The sequence below is a fragment of the Phocoena phocoena genome, chromosome 2 (assembly GCF_963924675.1).
Source record: "Phocoena phocoena chromosome 2, mPhoPho1.1, whole genome shotgun sequence".
In the NCBI taxonomy this organism is placed as follows: domain Eukaryota; kingdom Metazoa; phylum Chordata; class Mammalia; order Artiodactyla; family Phocoenidae; genus Phocoena; species Phocoena phocoena.
The window spans coordinates 74,121,230-74,137,365 of NC_089220.1; the positions used below are offsets into that span (position 1 = coordinate 74,121,230).

General features: G+C 42.0%; 1 protein-coding gene across 1 annotated transcript in view; it reads left to right on the forward strand.

Annotated features, from left to right (window-relative positions):
* Window positions 1–530: 530 nt before the first annotated feature.
* Window positions 531–16,136, forward strand: part of SLC7A8 (solute carrier family 7 member 8) — a 55,115-nt gene continuing 39,509 nt past the window's right edge. The window contains exon 1 of the mRNA XM_065871051.1: window positions 531–681. Coding sequence (XP_065727123.1) covers window positions 531–681 — 151 coding nt within the window. The remainder of the gene's footprint in view (window positions 682–16,136) is intronic.

Genomic DNA, 16,136 nt, shown 5'->3' on the forward strand with positions numbered 1-16,136 from the left:
GGATTGCCTTTTTTCCTGTCAGTTAATGAAAACTACTTTTATCCTCATCATAAAAGAAAAGGGTAAGGGGAGGTAAAGACAATCTATTTTCTTAGGGGAAGAGCTGAGGGAAATCCGGACTACCTCTTTGAAGCATCTGAAATAAGCCACTGCCTGGTACACATAGCTGAAAGGTCCTGGTTTCTGAAGAGCTACATCCTTTTTCAGGAGAATTCCAGCCGGAGTAGCTGGCACAGTTCTATTTTTATATTTAAATATCTATGCCTCCCCCTTGCCACCCCCAACAACACTTTCCTTGTTTGTAAGCACGAGTGACAAGAAAGTGTCGAGGCAGAGTAGGAATATTTTCATTTTTCTCTTTTATCTGCCTGGGTCTTTTTTTTTTTTTTTTTTTAAGAGGGTAGGAGCGGTCCTTATCACATCACGGAAAAGGACGTCTCCATTTGAAAGGCTTTCTCTCTAAATATATTTACATCCATATGCATTAGAAAGAGAGATACCTTTCGGAGGTTGAAATCCTACTGAGAAACATGGAAAAAGGAGCCAGGCACCGAAACAACACTGGAAAGAACCACCCAGGTGGGAGCGAGTCGGAGGCCAGCCCCGAGACTGGTTCTGGAGGGGGCGGAGTGGCCCTGAAGAAAGAGATTGGATTGGTCAGTGCTTGTGGTATCATTGTAGGTGAGTCCAATTCCTTTCCCCACCGACCACTCCTCCCCGTCTGGAGGTCCTCTTGTAGAACCTTAACCCCTCATTCCCCCAACCCCCGTAAAGCACTATTTCTACTTCCTGCCCCCTTAGAAAAGAGTTGTCATTCACCTGTGCTGTAACCTATTCCCACTGGTCAAGTTTGAGAGGTATAGGAAGTGCTGTATGTCATACATCTCTTCCTCCAAACCCGGCTGAGAAGTTCTGTCCAGTGTTCACGGAATGGAGCAAATAGGGGCACACATCTGGCTGATGGTCATTGTTGCCTGGGAGCTTGTTGAAAATATAGGTCTCCGGGCTCCACACTTGAGGGTTCTGTTTCAGTTGACTTAAGGTAGGGCTGGGGAACCTAGATTTTTAACAGGCTTTCCTGCAGCCATCTCCTTAGCAGGCTGTGGACTGGCTTTTGAGACATACTTAGTCGCTGTTTCATTGTTTACATTATATGAGACTATGGGCCTAGGGGGTGTGTCATAATAAAAATAGCTACAAACAGCAGTATAAGAATGCTTTGCCTTTCTATAGCTTTTACACCTTATACAGCACTTTCTCTTGGCAAAGCACATGTGATAGGGCTGTTATTCCCATTTCACAGATGAGGAAATAAATTATGGAAGAAAAGAAGAGACAGATTTTGCTTTTCTGTAAATGTGTAGTTGGCAGTTTCTCTCGTTGCTTAATGGAGTCCATGTAACATCCACGTCTCTTAACATCCACGGAAGACCCTGTGAGGTTCTCAAAGGGAGATGCGAATAACTGGAATGGGGAGTCCGGCTGGGAGGCTTTGAAACTGGGGGAGCCTGAGTGTCCCCAAGAGTGCCAGTGCAGCCCACTCCAACCCCGTAACTGTACTCTACCGGGCAGGGGGTCCCAAATATGGCTCCATCTCGAGGCAACACATATTCCTCTTTCCAGAGAGGCCCTAGAGATCGATGGGCAATGGGTCATTACTGTCCTCACTCCAGAGGGTGAGAGTTTCTTCTGCTGTCTTTGGTAGAGGGCTTTACCTTTTTCCCAGAGAAAGGGGCATGGGACAGTCAGGACAGATAGGTTTCTGTGCAGACTTCCTTTTGAAGGCATGTAGTGTCCTGGTGCCCACAGCACTTGGATAACCCCATGGTCCTCATGGTAGCACAGAGGCATTTCGGCACCTGAGCAATGGTGGCACTGGAGAACACCCTTGAAATCAAATCAAATCAGTACAATATTCAGATAGTCCTCTTCACCTCTACAGCCAGCCTTCATACATCATGTTATCTCCACTCTGCTTTCAAAGTGGAATCCCACTTTATCTAATTCTCTGACTCTGGGAGGTTTTCCAGGCATCTACAGTTTTAAGAAAGGTAATGTTATTTTAAACAATTATAGTCATGATTTGAATCTCTCATTACCTTTTCTGTCTCTCCCTTATTTCAATTGCTCTAAAAAATGAGATCAGCAAAGTACTCAATATGTATAGCACATGCCAATTTAAGGTCTGTAAATAGCCCAGAGCCTGTTACCTCTTTCACCCATTTGACTGAGAGGATTAAGAATTTTCCCCCCTTTGGGAAGGTTCTGTTTTATCCACAGAGTGCACACCCACAAACACACAAGCACAGTCAGACCTCCTTCCTGCCTCACCCTTGTTCACCCACCCCTACATATGTGCAGGTATTCAAGGGTAGAGAATACTCTCCTATATACTGAGCTTGTTTTTGTCTCTTTCTTTATCGTTTGTCTAAGACTATGAAGAAATGGGAGTGTCCAGGTATAAGAGATACAGTTTTAGTTGGGTGAATGCTACTGCTGATTTGTCCACAGCCTCATGGATAGCACTTCACAGTAAGAATAGTCCCAATGCTCCCATTGGTATTATAGCAACCAGAATAATAACTCTGGTAGTCTATGGTGAAAAGAGATCCCAAATATGTGATTTCAGAGAAATCAGGATATTTTTCCAAAGTGCAAGAGTCCTTGTACAGTTAATATCCACGATTGTATCTCCATTTAAGCTGACACACACATTTCCCCTTTAGGGTGATGTGGAGATGAAATCCTTTCCATTTCCCCTCCTGCGTGGCTGTTGATTTACAAATGTGCTGAGTAGCTGCCCTGTCCTCTAGAGGGGTTTCCGAGTGGATGACAGTGATTCAAGTTTTTTCAAGACCAAATGCAAAAATAGAAATGGCATTTTTCACATGGAATTCAGTGATCTGGTGTGCACCGTCAACACTGTGGAAGGAAGAGAATTTGAAGGCAAAAAGAGAAAGGAAATTTCCTAAGGTCATGAGGTATGGGAAAGTAGCAACTGCCCCAAATCTATCTCATATCCAATTGACTTAGAGGGATAAGTTAAACTATGTTTCATAAAACCTCTTAAAATTTCACTCACAATCATCATTGATGATTTAAAGTAGGAATAACAAAATGGCAGGTGTTACAAGAATATAAAATGAACTAATAGAAGACTCATGCCCTAGAATTATTTATAATCTGACTGGGGAGATGAGATCTATATACATTAGACAGAGAACATTGAAAATTTATGGTACGGTTGAGCTGTGTAAGGAGGACAAAGTTAGGTGAATGGTGAGAAACTCAGAGAGAAGTTCTCACCCAGAACTAGATTAAGAAGCATCTTGAAGGACGTGGAGAAAGATGGAGTAGAGAAGATAATTCTGGAAGATTTGGTAGGTAGATGGAAAATGACTAAACTGTGATTTCCTTGAGCAAAAAAATGTGTCGTATACGTCTCTGAATCTTTAGTGCTCAGCAGAGTCCCTGATATGAAACAGTTACTCAAATGATTATTGAATTTAATTGAGCCTTGGACAAAACTCTGAAGACTGTAGTAATAAAAAGTATTTATCTGAAGGGCTCTTGGGAACCTGGCTTGAAAATCTTTAAGCCAGGAATAATTTCATCAACTTAGAAATGAGGTTGACCTGTTTTTAATTTTTTAACATCACCTCTGCCCTAATCTAACCAGGCTATTGCTCTCCACATACTTGGCCAAGGAAACCTGTTGGCAACAGGTGAACTTAGATTTCTCCATGAATGTGGAGTCTCCCCCAAATTAAGGAGAGTATGAAGGAGCAGCAAAATTCATTAATTGATGCTATCAAAGCTACTGTTAATAGCTGTCATTATTAAACACTTATTATGTGCCAGACACTGTCCAGTTACCAAACATACATTGTCTTATTTATCCCTCACAATAATTCCGTGTGGTAAGCACTTCCTCGCCCTTCATCCAGATAAGAAAATAGAGGCTCAGAGGGACAAGCAGCTTGTTGAAGGTCACACAGCTGAAAAGTATTGAAGACTCAAACCTAGAGCTTGTCTAAATCCTGAATCAAGCTTGTAAGCATTGTTCTCTACTCTTATAATTTTCATGTCCTAAAAGAGGTGTTTTCATTTAGATCCTGGGCAGAGGTCCTTATTTGTTTTTATAGATGGAGCAGTTAGTGCATTCCAGGTGAGGAAGTGTCCCAGTATAAATGAGAACTGAGCAATCGGCTGGGAGTGGAAGAAGGTACCGTTCTGGTACAGCTGCAGGAACACTTGTGGGGGAGCCTGAGGTGCGCTCCTTCAGCTACTGCAGGATGTGATCAGCACAGACCACGCTCCCATTAACTCTCCCACATGCACACCTTTCCTCTCTGGACCAGCGTTCTTTGCAGCCATGGTAGAGGTGCCCACAGAGTTCCTGGCTGTTTAGGTCACTTTATGTCAGTTATGTATTTAGGTATGCACCCAGAATCTAGGTCTGGCACTAGTTCAGCTACAGAGCCTACGGAAAAGATTCATGATTTGTTAGACCATTTTGTTTTTAGCACAATGTATGTTTATGGGGTACCTTGGTATATTTGCTGCAGAGCAATATTGGATGCAGGTCTAGCTATTAGACTGTTCTCTTTCAGCTCACAAGATGTTTAAAAAATAGTATTTATTGAGCTCTTACTAAATGCCAGTTCCTGTGCTATAAACTCTTTACATATATTACCTTATTTAATCCTGACTACAGTCCTATGGAAATACGTATCATAACTCTATTTTATTTTTTTAATTAATTAATTTATTTATTTATTTTTGGCTGCATTGAGTCTTCGTTGCTGCACGCGGGCTTTCTGTAGTTGCGGCAAGAGGGGGCTACTCTTCGTTGCGGTGTGCGGGCTTCTCATTGCGGTGGCTTCTCTTGTTGCGGAGCACGGGCTCTAGGCGCGCGGGCTCCAGAGTGCAGGCTCAGTAGTTGTGGCGCACGGGCTTAGTTGCTCCGCAGCACGTGGGATCCTCCCGGACCAGGGCTTGAACCCGTGTCCCCTGCATTGGCAGGTGGATTCTTAACCACAGTGCCACCAGGGGAGTCTCTATAACTATTTTAAACATGGGGAAATTGAGTCACAGAGCTGGGAAGTAATTTGTCTGGGATCACACAACTGACTACTGAGATGGTCTGACTCCACAACCAAAGGTCTTAGCCATTCCCCGTTTCTAATTGGTAACCAAGAGAGGCAGGAGGGAGGCTGGTGTGTATTGTGTGGTGTGGCAGTGGGACATGCAGGACCATAACCCTGACACTGGAGTCTGGAAAGACCGTGGATGTCTGATGCTGGAAAAGTTAGGGGGAAACTTCTTTTTTTTTTTTTTTTTTAACATCTTTATTGGAGTATAATTGCTTTACAATGGTGTGTTAGTTTCTGCTTTATAACAAAGTGAATCAGTTATACTTTTTTTTTTTATTTTAAGGGGGAAACTTCTTATAAAGGCTATTTGTCAACAAAGAAGTGTGGCTATAGGTATAACCATACTGAAATGACACTGGACTGATTTGGAAATATTTCAGGTCCAAAAGATTTTCAGACCCGTGTGTTTTTACACCACTTTAGAAAATTTTACATTTTAGTCTCTAATTTGATGTATTAGCTTTCTAATCCCCAAAATGTCAATTGGATGTTAACCAGAGGCTGGAGTGTGAAAATTGCTTCTCGAGTTTGTACTTCAATTTTTTTTTTTAAACATGGAAAGATTAGCATTTGGTTCATTCATGATGAAAACATGTTTAAAACTGTCATTGTTCTCAAAAAAAACTCTGAGACAGAAGCCAACTTGGACACTTTTCAAAACAAACACATCTTAGCGAATAGAGAAACGCTATACCCAGCGGTGTAATAATAATAATATAAGTAGCTACCATTTCCCGAGCACTACTATGCACCCAATTCGTAGTACCTGATCAGTGCTTTATGGATATTCTCATCTAATCCCATGAAATAAGTACTGTGATAGAAAGGATGGCATTGAATGAATAAGTAACTGAACAGTGGCAGAGCCAGGATTCCCATCCAGGTCATTGAACTCTGAAGCCACTGGGCTTAATCAAAATGCTCCACAGCATGGAGCTCAGGGCGGCTGGAACCAGGGATCTTGTTGCTTCGTGCCAGGAACCAAGGGGCTCAAGGAGCAAGCTGGTTGAGCCTGCTACTGTCAGGGCTGCAATATGTTCTCTCAAAGAGCAGAGTTATGCAGAATAAGTGAGTAGCAGGAGACACTTAGGTTAGGGAAAGAAAATAGAAACCCAGCAGGTAAAAAAATATGTTCCAAGAAACAGAAACAAACAGCCCATTCTGTTTAGAAAAACAGCAACAACAAAAACACCCTGTACCCAGATCAGATGACCTTCTCAGAGAGGCCAGCACCATATATATCACTTTTTCTGAATGAAATCGGCTTACTGAAGTGGCATGGAGGTATGGGGCATACTGGGTGAGGCTTTCAAGTTGCCCAGCTGCCAAGGTTTTCTGCTTTCCTCTGAGGGTTAATCCAGCAGCACAGCTGCCTGCAAAGAAACGCTTCAGGAATGTCTGTTGCTCTTGTTGTTTGGTTGTTATTTTTTGGGGGGGGGGGTGAGGGGTTATCAAAAAAGCAGGCATGAGCAAATAATCCCAAGAATATATTCTGAACCACCCCAAACAACAGAAAGTTAGGAGTCCATCCCTTCTAATTTTTAACTCCCAGCTGAGCGTACAGAGCAAGAAGGATCATGCCTTGTTCCCCTCCTAGAACTTGCCTGCAAAAGAGCCCTCCCCACCCTCACCCCGCCACCAGCTCTTCTCCCTGGACATCTGGAATGGCAAAGTGCAGACAGCTCCCTGGCTCAGGGGTAGGGACTGCTGGTCACAGGATCCGGTCGGCCCATATTTTAACATTTCGCAAACACTCATTCAGTGTTATGTGCTAGGCCCTGTGCTAAGCACCAGTAAATTTTACTTCTAAGAAGCCAAATTATCTCTCAAGTCTATTTTAAGCTGTTTCATTTATAGAATGAATGAAGTCTGAGCTGAAAAGCTTTATCGATTGCATCTCATCCCTCATCCTTCCACACGGTCATGAGTCTTCCCATTGGTTTGCTCCCTGCTCTAAATATCTTCAGCATTACCAGTGATGTCGCTCCTGGGGAGAGGATTTCACATTATGCCTTAAGATGTTCTGGGCAACCTCACATTGTGAAGGCCGATTACCCAGAGGGTGTTCCGTTGCTGCAGAATTGTTAGTGTACTTTTCTCAGTATCTATAGATTTTCAAGGTGTCTGCTCGTACATCTGTGAGATGCGTAAATTCTTTAGCTGCCTCTTTAGAGTACAATTCTGCATAGGGTGTTGACTCAGCAGCTGGGACAGCCAGGTCAGGTTGCTTTAGGGATAAGGAGGCATTTGTTAAGTGGGCCCTGATGCTGGAAGTAGGAAGCATAGAATGAATTTTTCCATGATTTGTATTAGCATGTTGTGGAAAGGGAGGAACCATTGATGATATCACAGAACAGGAAGAGCTTTGGAGATAGTCCTGGATTTTTAAACTACTTCCCTATTTACAAGCTTGGTAACCTGGAACCAGTTAATTATCAGTAAAATAGAAATTTCTTGTGGAGTATTAAAATAAGGCTGGTAGGGCTTCCCTGCTGGGGCAGTGGTTGAGAGTCCGCCTGCCGATGCAGGGGACACGGGTTCGTGCCCCGGTCCGGGAAGATCCCACATGCCGTGGCGCAGCTGGGCCCGTGAGCCATGGCCGCTGAGCCTGCATGTCCAGAGCCTGTGCTTCGCAGTGGGAGAGGCCACAACAGTGAGAGGCCCACGTACCGCAAAATAAATAAAATAAAATAAGGCTGGTATCCTATGGTATATGTTCAGTAAATATTAGTTTCGTTGTCTCCTTTAAGCTCATCGTCCACCACCCCCTCTTCCCCCAATCCCCACTCTCACCCCACCTCCACACTCATTAATTCTTGTTTAGAAACGTAGATTAGATTAGGTTGATTGGGTGATGGGAAGAACTGACCAATTCAGCCCAAGTCTGATCTGTTTATCAAGCAGCCAGTGCTTTTCCTTTTCTCTCTGTTGACTTGAGTCTACTTACTCAATCAGCTTCTTGTGCTTCCCCTGTTCCAGGAAGCTTTTTTTGAATAGCCTCCATCGGTGGCCTTTTCCATCCCTAACATCTTGTCATGAGTCACAATTGCACTCATGCAACTTCTGCTCTCCCTGGTGGTGTCAATTCTGTGTCCACATTCATCATGTTCACTTCTCTGCACGATTCCCTAAGGGCAGGGACTGAGTCTTTCTCATTTTCACATCCCCATGTATTCAGCCTGGCACAGGGTAAGTGCTTAGAAAGTATTTGTTGAAAAATAGCAGTCAGTCTAAGCCAGATCATACATTAGACACCTGTCTGCCAGCAATGTGAATATGCTTTATTATTTTGGCTGCATTTGGGATCTTAATTCCCTGACCAGGGATCAAACGTGCGCCCTCTACAGTGGAAGCGTGGACTCTTAAACAATGGACAGCCAGGGAAGTCCCTGAATATGCTTAGCAATACCGTACACTTAAAAATGGTTAAGGTGGTAAATTTAATGTTGTGTGTTGAAAAAAAATTTTTTTAGCTTAAAAATGAGTTATTCTCATAAACAATAAATTTTTGCACTTAGCAAAAAACAAACAAAACACCAAGCACCCAAATCTCATTTAAGTTCAGATTTGAAAAGGACTTTAGGAATTAACCAGATGACGACAGGCTTATCTCAACCTTGGCACTATTACCTTTTGGGCCAGATACTTTGTTGTTTTGCGGGGCTGTCCCGTGCAGCATCCCTGGCCTCTACCCACTAGATGCCAGTAGCACCGCCTCCCCAGTTGTGACAGCCAGAAATGTCTCCAGACACTACCAATTGTCCCCTGAGGGTGGGGAGATAGTGCAGAATTGCCACTGGATGAGAACCACTGATGTAGACAAAGCCTCTCACTGCTGGTGCCTGGTTTCCCAACCAGACAGGGAGATGCTGGAAGCCCGATGTGAATCCTTAATGTTCATTTTTGAGGGCTCAGCACTCTTAGCCCCTCAGGCCAGGATGCCTGTCTTTCAATGGCTAGTGGATGGTGGTTGGCTCCATCTATGTTAAAAGTCCATGTGTGAACAAGTGCTTCCCAATTACCTTTCGAAGCCAGCATGTACAGAGTGGGTGCTCAATAAATACTTCTTGAGATGTAATTACCTGTTGGCCACCTACCTGTGGCATCTAAAAACTGTACCCAGACAATGCTTCATGGTCCTGGCTCTGCAGTGCTATTTCAGAGCCAAACTTCCAAAGCAAGACCATTATTGGTGTCTTCTAGAGATTATTTCTATCCCTACTGCTATAAATCCTAGTAGCTTCCTATATTTGCTGGCATTAAACAGATTATAAAATGTTTCCACGCATGTGTGATCGCATTTCATCCCCACAACAACCCTGTGAGGTAGGCAAGGCGGGAGCAAGTATTCCCATTTAACAGATGAAGTAGGGGCTCTCAGAAAAATTCAGGTCACACGGCTTATGAGTGGCAAAGCAAGAACTCAATGGCTCCTCCGACTCTAAGTCTAGCACCCATTTCACTCTTTAGCATGGAATCCGAACCAGCAGAGTCCTAGAGCGCCTTCCACATCTCTGTTCGGCAGGAGATGGCAACACCACAGGGTGTGTGTCAGAGTCTTGACCAGCCGTCACCCTGAGGTAGCTGTTTGTACAGTCTTGATGGGAAATGGACACAGGGTGAGAGGCATGGTGAGATTCCAGGCCTGCCATGAGGATCAAAGCCTGGCCTCGATATGCTGACCCTACTTCCATGCTGTTCCCCTAGTCCTGAAAATCCTGAGACCCTCCCAGCCACTTTGTGGGAGAAGCACAAAGAAGGTTCACCTTGGCTTTCTCTGGACATCATAGAAAAAGACAGAACCTCCAAGGGCCAGGAGAAGCTCTGACTAGATTCCAAGAGGAGCATGAGTCAGTAGGAAAGGCCAAAGCATTTTGGATTTGAGAGTCTCTTGGGCATTAGAAGTCTGTAATTCCATGCCCTAGGAAATTCTTTGATGGCTACAGCATTCTAGCATGGACAGGCCTGGAAGTGATTAAGGCCTTAATATGAATCACATGGGTATTTGCCCACAGGTGAAGTCAGCAGTTATTCATGGCAAATGTGGATTTTCTCAATTCCAGCAGTTTTTCTAGTGACAACTTGCCCACTGATACAACTTGGCCCCCCCCCCTTTTTTTTGTTGGGGGGTAGGAGTTTATTAATTAATTTATTTTTGCTGTGTTGGGTCTTCGTTTCTGTGTGAGGGCTTTCTCTAGTTGTGGCAAGCGGGGGCCACTCTTCATCGCGGTGCGCCGGCCTCTCACTATTCGCGGCCTCTCGTTGCGGAGCACAGACTCCAGACGCACAGGCCCAGTAGTTGTGGCTCACGAGCCTAGTTGCTCCGCGGCATGTGGGAATCTTCCCAGACCAGGGCTCGAACCCGTGTCCCCTGCATTAGCAGGCAGATTCTCAACCACTGCGCCACTAGGGAAGCCCCCAAATGACCCAATTTTTTTCCTTTCTATGGCTAATATTCCATTGTATATATATACCACATCTTCTTTATCCATTCGTCTGTCAATGGGCATTCAGGTTGCTTCCATGACCTGGCTATGGTAAATAGTGCTGCAATGAACATTGGGGTGCATGTGTCTTTTTTTTTTTTTGCATTTGCCTGCAATTTGGTCAAATAATATATATATTTTTAACATCTTTATTGGAGTATAATTGCTTTACAATGGTGTGTTAGTTTCTGCTTTATAAGAAAGTGAATCAGTTATACATATACATATACATATGTTCCCATATCTCTTCCCTCTTGTGTCTCCCTCCCTCTCACCCTCCCTATCCCACCCCTCTAGGTGGTCATAAACCAACGAGCTGATCTCCCTGTGCTATGCGGCTGCTTCCCACTAGCTATCTATTTTACGTTTGACAGTGCATATATGTCCATGCCACTCTCTCACTTTGTCACAGCTTACCCTTCCCCCTCCCCATATCCTCAAATCCATTCTCTAATAGCTCTGTGTCTTTATTCCCATCTTACCCCTATGTTCTTCATGACACATGTGTCTTTTTGAATTAAGGTTTTCTCTGGGTATATGCCCAGTAGTGGGATTGCTGGGTTATGGTAATTCTAATTTTAGTTTTTTAATGAACCTCCATACTGTTCTCCATAGTGGCTGTATCAATTTACATTCCCACCAACAGTGCAAGAGGGTTCCCTTTTCTCCACACCCTCATCAGCATTTGTTGTTTGTAGATTTTCTGATGATGCCCATTCTAACTGGTGTGAGGTGATACCTCATTGTAGTTTTGATTTGCATTTCTCTAATCATTAGTGATGTTGAGCAGCTTTTCATGTGCTTCTTGGCCATCTGTACGTCTTCTTTGGAGAAATGTCTATTTAGGCCTTCTGCCCATTTTTGGATTGGGTTGTTTGTTTTTTTGATATTGAGCTGCATGAGCTGTTTATATATTTTGGAGATTAATCCTTTGTCCATTGATTCGTTTGCAAATATTTTCTCCCATTCTGAGGGTTGTCTTTTTGTCTTGTTTGTAGTTTCTTTTGCTTTGCAAAAGCTTTTAAGTTTCATTAGGTCCCATTTGTTTATTTTTGTTTTTATTTCCATTACTCTAGGAGGTGGATCAAAAAAGATCTTGCTGTGATTTATGTCAAAGAGTGTTCTTCCTATGTTTTCCTCTAAGAGTTTTGTAGTGTCTGGTCTTACATTTAGGTCTCTAATCCATTTTGAGTTTATTTTTGTGTATGGTGTTAGGGAGTGTTCTAATTTCATTCTTTTACATGTAGCTGTCCAGTTTTCCCGGCACCACTTATTGAAGAGACTGTCTTTTCTCCATTATATATCCTTGCCTCCTTTCTCATAGATTAGTTGACTGTAGGTGCGTGGGTCTATCTCTGGGCTTTCTATCCTGTTCCATTGATCTATATTTCTGTTTTTGTGCCAGTACCATATTGTCTTGATTACTGTAGCTTTGTAGTATAGTCTGAAGTCAGGGAGTCTGGTTCCTCCAGCTCTGTTTTTTTTCTCTCAAGACTGCTTTGGCTATTCGGGGTCTTTTGTGTCTCCATACAAATTTTAAGATTTTTTGTTCTAGTTCTGTAAAAAATGGGCCACTGGTAATTTGATAGGGATTGCATTGAATCTGTAGATTGCTTTGGGTAGTAAAGTCATTTTCACAATATTGATTCTTCCAATCCAAGGACATGGTATATCTCTCCATCTGTTTCTGTCATCTTTGATTTCTTTCATCAGTGTCTTATAGTTTTCTGAGTACAGGTCTTTTACCTCCTTAGGTAGGTTTATTCCTAGGTATTTTATTCTTTTTGTTGCAGTGGTGAATGGGATTGTTTCATTAATTTCTCTTTCTGATCTTTTGTTGTTAGTGTGTAGGAATGCAAGAGATTTCTGTGCATTAATTTTGTATCCTGGAACTTTACCAAATTCATTGATTAGCTCTGGTAGTTTTCTGGTGGCATCTTTAGGATTCTCTATGTATAGTATCATGTCATCTGCAAACAGTGACAGTTTTACTTCTTCTTTTCCAATTTGTATTCCTCTTTTTCTTCTCTGATTGCCATGGCTAGGACTTCCAAAACTGTGTTGAATAATACTGGCGAGAGTGGACATCCTTGTCGTGTTCCTGATGTTAGAGGAAATGCTTTCAGTTTTTCACCATTGAGAACAGTGTTTGCTGTGGGTTTGTCGTATGTGGCCTTTATTATGTTGAGGTAGGTTCCCTCTATGCCCACTTTCTGGAGAGTTTTTGTCATAAATGGGTGTTGAATTTTGTCAAACATTTTTTCTGCATCTATTGAGATGATCATATGGTTTTTATCCTTCAATTTATTAATATGGTGTATCACATTGACTGATTTGCGTATATTAAAGAATCCTTGCATCCCTGGGATAAATCCCACTTGATCATGGTGTATGATCCTTTAATTTGTTGTTGGATTCTGTTTGCTAGTATTTTGTTGAGGATTTTTGCATCTATGTTCATCAGTGATATTGGTCTGTAATTTTCTTTTTTTGTACTATCTTTGTCTGGTTTTGGTATGAGGGTGATGGTGGCCTCATAGAATGAGTTTGGGAGTGTTCCTTCCTCTGCAATTTTTTTTTGTTTTTTAATTTGGCTACATTGGGTCTTCATTGCTGCGTGCACGCTTTCCCTAGTTGTGGTGAGCAGGGGCTATTCTTCGTTGTGGTGAGTGGGCTTTTCGTTGCGGTGGCTTCTCTTGTTGCAGTGCATGGGCTCTAGGCACATGGGCTTCAGTACTTGTGGCTCGCGGGCTGTAGAGCACAGGCTCAGCGGTTGTGGCACACGGGTTTAGTTGCTCCATGGCATGTGGGATCTTCCCGGACCAAGGCTCGAACCCGTGTCCCCTGCATTGGCAGGCAGATTTTTAACCACTGTGCCACCAGGGAAGTCTCCTCTGCAATTTTTTGGAAGAGTTTGAGAAGGATGGGTGTTAGCTCTTCTCTAAATGTTTGAGAGAATTCCCCTGTGAAGCCATCTGTTCCTGGACTTTTGTTTGCTGGAAGATTTTTAATCACAGTTTCAATTTCATTACTTGTGATTAGTCTGTTCATATTTTCTATTTCTTCCTGGTCCAGTCTTGGAAGGTTATACCTTTCTAAGAATTTGTCCATTTCTTCCAGGTTGTCCATTTTATTGGCATAGCGTTGCTTGTAGTAGTCTCTTAGGATGCTTTGTATTCCTGAAATGTCTGTTGTAACTTCTCCTTTTTCATTTCTAATTTTATTGATTTGAGTCCTCTCCCTCTTTTTCTTGATGAGTCTGGCTAAAGGTTTATCAATTTTATTTATCTTCTCAAAGAACCAGCTTTTAGTTTTATTGATCTTTGCTATTGTTTTCTTTGTTTCATTTATTTCTTCTCTGATCTGTATGATTTCTTTCCTTCTACTAACTTTGGGCTTTGTTTGTTCTTCTATCTCTACTTTTTTTAGGTGTAAGTTTAGATTGTTTATTTGAGATGTTTCTTGTTTCTTGAGGTAGGCTTGTATTGCTATAAACGTCCCTCTTAGAACTGCTTTTGCTGCATCCCATAGGTTTTGGATCATCATATTTTCATTGTCATTTGTCTCTAGGTATTTTTTGATTTCCTCTTTGATTTCTTCAGTGATCTCTTGGTTATTTAGTAATGTATTATTTAGCCTCCATGTGTTTGTGTTTTTTTCCCTGTAATTGATTTCTAATCTCATAGTGTTGTGGTCAGGAAAGATGCTTGATATGATTTCAGTTTTCTTAAATTTACCGAGGCTTGATTTGTGACCCAAGATGTGATCTATCCTGGAGAATGTTCCGTGTGCACTTGAGAAGAAAGTATAATCTGCTGTTTTTGGTTGGAATGTCCTATAAATATCAATTAAATCTATCTGGTCTATTGTGTCATTTAAAGCTTGTGTTTCCTTATTAATTTTCTGTCTGGATGATCTGTCCATTGGTGTAAGTGAGGTGTTAAAGTCCCCCACTATTGTTGTGTTACTGTCGATTTCCTCTTTTATAGCTGTTAGCATTTGCCTTATGTATTGAGGTACTCCTATGTTGGGTACGTATATATTTATAATTGTTATATCTTCTTCTTGGATTGATCCCTTGATCATTATGTAGTGTCCTTCCTTGTCTCTTGTAGCATTCTTTATTTTAAAGTCTATTTTATCTGATATGAGTATTGCTACTCCAGCTTTCTTTTGACTTCCATTTGCATGGAATATCTTTTTCCATCCCCTCACTTTCAGTCTGTATGTGTCCCTAGGTCTGAAGTGGGTCTCTTGTACACAGCATATATATGGGTCTTGTTTCTGTATCCATTTAGCAAGCCTGTGTCTTTTGGTTGGAGCATTTAATCCATTCACGTTTTAGGTAATTATTGATATGTATGTTCCAATTACCATTTTCTTAATTGTATGGGTTTGTTTCTGTAGGTCCTTTTCTTCTCTTGTGTTTCCCACTTAGAGAAGTTCCTTTAGCATTTGTTATAGAGCTGGTCTGGCAGTGCTGAATTCTCTGGCTTTTGCTTGTCTGTAAAGCTTTTGATTTCTCCATCGAATCTGAAAGAGATCCTTGCTGGGTAGAGTAATCTTGGTTGTAGGTTCTTCCCTTTCATCACTTTAAATATATTGTGCCACTCCCTTCTTTCTTATAGAGTTTCTGCTGAGAAATCAGCTGTTAACCTTATGGGAGTTCCCTTGTATGTTATTTGTCATTTTTCCCTTGTTGCTTTCAGTACTTTTTCTTTGTCTTTAATCTTTGTCAGTTTGATTACTATGTGTCTCGGCGTGTTTCTCCTTGGGTTTATCCTGCCTGGGATTCTCTGCACTTCCTGGTCTTGGGTGCCTATTTCCCTTCCCATGTTAGGGAAGTTTTCGACTATAATCTCTTCAAATATTTCCTTGGGTCCTTTCTCTCTCTCTTCTCCTTCTGGGACCCCTATAATGCGAATGTTGTTGTGTTTAATATTGTCCCAGAGGTCTCTTAGGCTGTCTTCATTTCTTTTCACTCCTTTTTCTTTATTCTGTTCCACGGCAGTGAATTCCACCATTCTGTCTTCCAGGTCACTTATCCATTCTTCTGCCTCAGTTATTCTGCTATTGATTCCTTCTAGTGTATTTTTCATTTCAGTTATTGTATTGTTCATCTCTGTTTGTATGTTCTTTAATTCTTCTAGGTCTTTGTGAAACATTTCTTGCATCTTCTCTATCTTTGCCTCCATTGTTTTTCCGAGGTCCTGGATCATCTTCACTATCATTATTCTGAATTCTTTTTCTGGAAGGTTGCCTATCTCCACTTCATTTAGTTGTTTTTCTGGGGTTTTATCTTGTTCCTTCATCTGGTACAAAGTCCTCTGCCTTTTCATTTTGTCTGTCTTTCTGTGAATGTGGTTTTCCTTCCACAGGCTGCAGAATTGTAGTCTAATTTATTTATTTGTTTGTTTGTTTGTTTGTTTATTTATTTTTGGCTGTGTTGGCTCTTTGTTGCTGCACACGGGCTTTCTCTAGTTGAGGTGAGCAG